Source organism: Sinocyclocheilus rhinocerous, unplaced genomic scaffold, assembly GCF_001515625.1.
Source record: "Sinocyclocheilus rhinocerous isolate Xijiao unplaced genomic scaffold, SAMN03320098_v1.1 scaffold30, whole genome shotgun sequence".
Classification (NCBI taxonomy): domain Eukaryota; kingdom Metazoa; phylum Chordata; class Actinopteri; order Cypriniformes; family Cyprinidae; genus Sinocyclocheilus; species Sinocyclocheilus rhinocerous.
This window is the reverse complement of record NW_015657838.1, coordinates 446,253-453,258: the sequence shown is the minus strand read 5'-3', so window position 1 is coordinate 453,258 and position 7,006 is coordinate 446,253. Positions and strand designations below refer to the sequence as shown.

The 7,006-nt window shown below is 38.1% G+C and overlaps 1 protein-coding gene and 1 pseudogene across 1 annotated transcript; both read left to right on the top strand.

Annotated features, from left to right (window-relative positions):
• The window catches only part of LOC107721559 (coiled-coil domain-containing protein 108-like), a 19,011-nt pseudogene extending 16,083 nt beyond the window's left edge, over nt 1-2,928 (top strand).
• Nucleotides 2,929-3,532: 604 nt separating this feature from the next.
• LOC107721581 (melanoregulin-like) lies at nt 3,533-6,265 on the top strand. Its single transcript, XM_016529674.1, has 5 exons — nt 3,533-3,573; nt 3,840-4,032; nt 5,019-5,109; nt 5,472-5,635; nt 5,870-6,265. Exons 2-5 carry the CDS (start codon nt 3,862-3,864, stop codon nt 5,945-5,947), a joined length of 504 nt encoding a protein of 167 aa, XP_016385160.1. The 5' UTR covers nt 3,533-3,573; nt 3,840-3,861; the 3' UTR covers nt 5,948-6,265.
• The last annotated feature ends 741 nt before the right edge of the window (nt 6,266-7,006 follow it).

Sequence of the window (7,006 nt, the reverse complement as noted above, 5' to 3'; positions counted from 1 at the left end):
GGATTCGACGAAGGAGTGTCCGGCGGGCTTGCGGCAACCACATGTGACGACCCCGGGCTGGACTCCGCTTCGTCCACGGTGAAAGCCGATCCGGCGATCGACAGCGCAAAGTTGTTGTATTTCCTCAGCGACCAGCACGGATCAGCTCCAGGCATGACGAAGTGGATATCGTCCTCTTTTGGAAGACCAAACAAAGTAGTTTCTCTTTCACAACAAAACACACAGCGTCTTCACGACATGGCAACAACAATACTACAGCGAGAATAAACGTTACGCCTTCTTTCTTTGCGTGAACATTTGGGCGGCGTTATGCAAATCTTCCCACATAGTGACGTAGACATGTGGGGGCGTGTTAGAACGAGGCGTTTTAGGTAGGCGTGGTTGACTCTTAACTTTTATAAAGAATATCTCTTTGGATTTGAGACTTTAGTCTTTGCAACTTTACACATCTTCTTTATGCACCAAGAGCTTGTAACACTTCAAAGAGAAAGGAAAAATTGAAATCGCATCATATGACCCCTTTAAGTCTTTAACTCTGACAAATATTCTTTCACAATTTATTCACTGTATCAAAACATCATTTTAAAAAACGAATTGACCTCCTCAGGAAAGTGCAGTGTTTGAACAGAAAACTGGCACAAGGAAATATAAGGTAAACAACACCAGAAAATGACAAATGAGTCTTATTTACAAGTTATGTAATACGTTCAAATTTTGGGTTTAATTTACATGGTAGCAGTCAGCTGAAGCAGTATTTATGTGTACATTATATTTAAAAATGAGACACCAATATTTTGTTCCTCATGTGGCAGACTCTTCCACCCATCCGTAGCAGTGATCAAGCTGTGAGCGGTCCCTCAGTGAGACCCAGTCGGGCTGAACAGCGGGCTCAGCAGCAGACAGGTCAGGAAAGGAGAAGACGTCCCGAGCCTCCCCGTCCTGCAATACTCCACTTAGGTGTCACTGCGTGCTCTCACAGCCTCATGGAGTATCAGACACATTTCTCCACTCAGTTCAGCACTCATTACATCAACAGGTACAATGGGGTGCAAATCTTTGAAAATCTATTAACTTTTTATTTAAACCTGGAGATAAAGAGTAAGTTTGAGGATTAATAATAAATAAGTCTGACATGATGATGGTTTCTTTTTTCCTTATATTTCTTTCTGGTCTAGGCAACCCAAGCTTTTTCAGTCTGGGACAGGTGAGAGATGCCACTGTCCTGCAGACCTGCCCCCTCTCACTCTGGGTCCTGGGAGAGACGTTATCACACACGTTCTCACCTCTTTACTACAGTATGTCTTATATTGTATTATTAATACAATTCTGTTCAAAAGTTTGGGGTCAGTCAGTTTTTTGTTTGATTCTTTATTTTAAATGAATATGTTTATTGAGAAAAGATGTATTAATTTTTAATGCATTGATCAAAAGTGACAATAAAGACATTTATAATGTTATGGAAGATTGTATTTCAAATAAATTCTGTTCTTTTAAACGTTTAATTCAACAAAGAATCATGAAAAAATTTAGCATGGTTTCCACAAAAATATTAAGCAGCACAACTGTTTTCAACATTGATAATTAATCAGCATATTAGAATGATTTCTGAAGGATCATGTGACACGGAAGACTGGAGTAATGGTGCTGAAAATTCAGCTTTGCCATCACAGGAATAAATGAAATTTTAAAATATATTCAAATACAAAACAGGTATTTTAAATTGTAACAATATTTCACAATATTGCCGTTTGTACTGTATTTTTGATCAAATGCAGCTTTGGTGAGAGACTTCTTTGAAAAACATTCTAAAAACCTGACCCCCAACTTTTAAACGGTAGTGTACGTTTTGCAACCTTTCTGACATATCAAATGGAACAACTGTCATTCCTACTCTTGCTCAGTAGGAGTTCACACTGGTCGTGGTCGGTCATTCTGTGTTCTCCTACAGGAGTCTCCTAGATGAGCCTCAGTTCCAGCAGTCTCTGGTAGAGGGCGACAGTGAGCAGAGGCTGTACTTCACACAGCTGCGGCCTGCTCCTACGCTCCCCACACAAACACGACCCCGCTCTGCTGCAGGCAGCCAGAACCCTGTAGAAATGTTTAGTGTGTCCAGCGTCACTCCAGCAGAGACTTACACAGGAAACTATAGCACTGCAGACAGACCCAAGAGTGAGTGTGACCAGGAGTCTTTGAATGAAGTCCAGAAGGAGATAAAGATGAAGGTCCAGGAGTCCATTCGCAGGTGTGCTGTGACACTAGAGAGGCTCTTATAACACTAGAGAAGAAAACATTTAGTCGCAAATCAAATGTTGTCATTTAAACAACTAATCTTCGTTCTCTCTCCTTCTTTTCTGCAGGTTGCCTGAGTTTTGTGACCTGGTGGAGGACATTTTGCTGAACATGTTGCAGAACCTAATGACGGAAGCTTTCTTGGGTGAGCTGGTGCTGATGACACAACCCCGAATCATTGCACTTCCACCATCTTCTTCCAGGTCACATCTTCATTTTATGTTGATCTCACTTTATCTGTATCAGTTTTTTTTTTAATTACTTTTTTTTTGCCATAACCTTTTTTAATAAGAAATGCACCCACCCCGAATCATTGCACTTCCACCATCTTCTTCCAGGTCACATCTTCATTTTATGTTGATCTCACTTTATCTGTATCAGTTTTTTTTTTTAATTACTTTTTTTTTGCCATAACCTTTTTTAATAAGAAATGCACCAAAGTGGCATTGACTCTTCACTGAAGAGGTATTAGCCAGGACTTTACTTTTTCATTTTATGCATGTGCAGGAAAAACAGTCTTGGCTCCAACAGACAGTACAGGGCCGAATCGAATGACAACAGGGAGCAGATGCACCCCCTAGTGACCAGCCCAAGCCCATACAAGCCATGGTCTCAAACCTGGAGCCTGAGCAGCAGTGAGCCGTACTGCACTATTAACTTAACACTCAGTATCTGTATGACATGCTTGAGACTGAATTGTATTAAACTGTCTTTAAAAATGACAAACCTTGGTGTAAATTCACTGAGTCTGTCCCATCACCAGCAGCTGGATCTTTCAGACTAATGCTGACATAGCTCAAAACAGTGTCTTGGTTCTAGACAAAGTGGAAAGTTAAACGTCTGAGAGTTCCTTGAATTCTGAAGCAAGAATTGTAAAGAAACTATACAGATGTGGGTCACATAAACTACAGTAGTAATTTCTACATATAGACATAAATGTATGCATTTTAAATAAGGCAGCTCCAGATGTAGTGTTTTTGTTTTATTTGTGCTGACTGTCTTGAATTTGGTTAGTCCCAAGGGCATTTAAACAGTGCTGTCACATGGCCAGAGTCGCCCATTATCAAGTTAAGGACACCGCCTGTGAGAAATAACTTCAGCACAAATTTCTGTCCTAGTGCATGGAGGATGTTGGCTCTACTATAAGGAACAATAACTATGAGTATGGCGTACTGAATTTTAGCTCATTTTGGGGAAAAAAACTTTGTTGCTTTAAATGGGCGCCTTTTATTCTGGCTGCTGTCCTATTCTTGAAACTACTGAGGAGAAAGATTGTATATTAAGGTAAGTGACAAAATGTTGGTGTTTTTCTTGTATACAATTGTATAAATTGTAAACATTGCATACGATTTTTCCTTGTGTGTAGTTAAAGACAGATTTATTATGAAAATAATAATATTACAAGAGTGATTTTTTTTATGATAGAAAGGGTTAATACAGGTTTTGAGAATTTAAAAAGTAAAAAATAATTATTGTTGAATATTCTAGTATTATAGTACTATATCCAGATGTATTTGTGAAATATAGTTTAATAAAGTCTTTGAATACAGTGTTGCCTCCACCAGGACCAGTATGTCCAGTGGCAGTAAGACAACAGTGGCTCATGAGATGCAGGACAGCAGATCTGGACCTGAGAAGGAGGGGAGGACCTGGAGCAGCACTCAAACCTCCATCTCCACTACTGAGGGGTCTGAATTACACGCATTCATCAAGATGAGGAACAAAGTGGACAAAGATACTGAGGTGAGGAACAAATATGCATGCACTCTTGGATGCAATTCTTAAATTGTTTGTGACTACCTTGTAAATTTCATGGACTTTTTTTTTTTTTATGTCCATATGAATAACAGCCTACACAATTCTTGAAATGAAATTTGTGAATTCTGGGAAATGTCTTTGATGAAAAATGGGGGCAAAAACAAAAGTGCTGCGTTTATAATTTTGTTCAGTGTATATTATAAGTTATATATTATATTATAATTGAGTTTGTGTGTAATGTTGGTCGCATTTTTAGTTTAATGGTCATCTCTACCCATGTTACACAGCTGTCACCTTTTTTACACATCCAAATGCAAACATTCAAATCACACTGCAAAAGAAAATCTTTTTCAGATTCTTTTATGCAGTTATGCCTGGACCAGTACAAAATCCATAAGTCCTTCTATACGTACTGCTTCGTGCTTTAGAGAAGATGTGACTTAGACTTTTTTGTATTGGACTTTGGCTACGAGTAAATACATCAGAATTTAGGCTGATGTAATTTGCCAATTTTCTCAAATTGAATTCGGCTCAACTGTACCAGAAAGACAAGTGATGAAGAGTTCACTTCAGACACAAACCTAAAGTGAGGTGAGCACACTGATCTGGTCATTTTAACTGTAAACCACAATCAGATGATCAGAGCAGAAATTCTTGCTTGGCATTAATCTTGTTTTTTTTTTAAATAAAATGCAATATTTGTGATTTTAACAACCTCATTTTGTTCATGTTTCCTGTATGTCAGTGTCCACTTCATACAGTAGCTTTAGCTTTTCTCATATTTATCAGGCTGTTGACAGCTGGAGAGCACATGGTCTATAATGCACTTCTGAACTTGTTAGAATCAATCAATGGTAACCCAATAGTGATGTTCTGCCACGCAACCTATGCCTCCATCCACAAAGCTCTTCAAAGCTTTCTTTGTGTCTTGCTCTTTGACTGCAATTCCACTATTTGTGTGTGTGTTTTAGGAATGGGAGAAACTGAACTATGATATCCACACTCTGAGGTGTGCTCGTAAAGAAGTTTGTACACGTTGGAAGAAGATCTTGCTTCAGCTGGGTGAGGTGGACTATATTTTTATATATTTATTTTATATATTATATATTTATTTTATTATTTTCCTTTTTAAATTATTTTATAAATGTATTATTTTTTACTTATAGTTGTATGTTTTATTTTCTACGTTCTATGTTCTTGAAAAAATGAAATGGCTTACAAGAACAATGTTCATTTTATCTTTAAAAATGTCAGTTATTTATGCTTAAATGAATAATGCACAATGCAAGTTATGCAATAATAGCAATAGCATACCAAGTAAAACGTGACCCTTATTTGCCCATGTAATGGCAGTGGAGTGTGAACATGTCTTTGTGTCTGAAGAAGTGCAGTCATGTAAATGTACATGTATGTTATTGATCCAGGTTACCAGAGGGAGGCAGACTCCTTACTGGCAGTGAACAGACTGACTGTTCTGAATGACTGGGACAATGTGGAGAAGGCCAGAGATCTCCTGCGCATAGTGTCAGAGGAGACGGGCCTCTTCCCCCGTGGACTCAGCAACAGTGAAAGATATGTCTTTGTCATGGTAAATTACTGTAATGTCTGCATAATAAATAACAACAGTCCTCAGTCCAACAGCCTCAATATTATACTGTATGTGTACATTAAATGGACTCATCATGATAAACGTATAATGTAAAAAGTTTTCTACATGATTATATTTTACTCGATCAAGGATGTGCCAATTTTACAAGCAGCTTGGTTGAGCTGAAGGACTTTTGGAATAATGAGCATTTTGACTGATGTGATCATTTCCTAGGATCGACTGGTGTCTTTGGACAGTGCTGAAGACTTTGTGCGGTTGGCCAAAGAGAAATATCCAAGAATTGAGTCTTGAGATGTAAAGGAAATTCTAAGTTTGGACTCGTTTGCTCTCTTTGATGCTTCTTCTGCAACTATTTTTATCAATAAATTCATTGTTGTTTGATGTCACGGGAGTGGCACTATTATGAAAGAAAGTTAAATTAGAATTAGAATAATGGGGTGATAACTTGTTGTTATGAGTGCAATAATTCCAAACGAATGTCCAATAAATTAAAAATTAAATCTCTCCTTTTTGCTTAGTTCGTCTAGGCACGTGCCGGCCCTGTACACAACAATTATAATTCATTGTATATTTGTTTTGATTTATGTTTTGCAATCAGATCAATAAAGAATGCTGTGCCTCAAAACAAGCATTATGTCTTTCTTTTATAACATGTAAAATACGACATTAAAAACAGTGCAAAAGCTTCCAGTGCGCACATATAAATAAAACAACAGCAAAACACATAATAATTCAAAATAAATGTGCATAAATTAATAAATATAAGACAAAGACAGAATAAGACAGAATACCCAAAGGTCCATTTTCCTGCAGAGTTTAGCTCCAACCCTAATCAATCACACCTGATCAAGATAATCAAGGTCTTCAGGAGATTACAAATTTGCAGGTAGGGGTGTTTAATAAAGGTTGGAGCTAATCTCTGTAGGAAAGTGGATCTCGGGGTCCAGAGTTGAGGACCCCTGACGTAGGTAGATGGTAGTCTAAGCCAGGGGTGTCCAATCCTGTTCCTGGAGGGCTGGTGTCCTGCAGAGTTCAGCTTCACCCCCAGTTAAACACATCTGAACCAGCTAATCAAGGTTCTAGGCATACTAGAAACTTCCAGGCAGGTGTGTTGAGGCAAGCTGGAGCTAAACTCTGCAGGACTGTGGCCCTCTAGGACTGAGTTTGGACACCCCTGGTCTAAGCGAATTAAGAATTTCGAAATAAGAATTGCTGAATGCACTTTTAATATAATTTAATCTCAGTAATTTAATGTAACTTAACACTACAGGTTTTACTTTATTATCAGTTACATGTTAATGTAAATAGAATATCCCCTTTTGTGATTGTATGTACGTCATCAGATTCGCC

Coding starts and splice junctions, on each gene's coding strand:
- LOC107721581 (XM_016529674.1), top strand. CDS start 3,862: ATGTCCAGTGGCAGTAAGACAACAGTGGCTCATGAGATGCAGGACAGC. Junction 4,033..5,018: donor AAGTGGACAAAGATACTGAG/GTGAGGAACAAA, acceptor TGTGTGTTTTAG/GAATGGGAGAAACTGAACTA. Junction 5,636..5,869: donor AAAGATATGTCTTTGTCATG/GTAAATTACTGT, acceptor ATCATTTCCTAG/GATCGACTGGTGTCTTTGGA.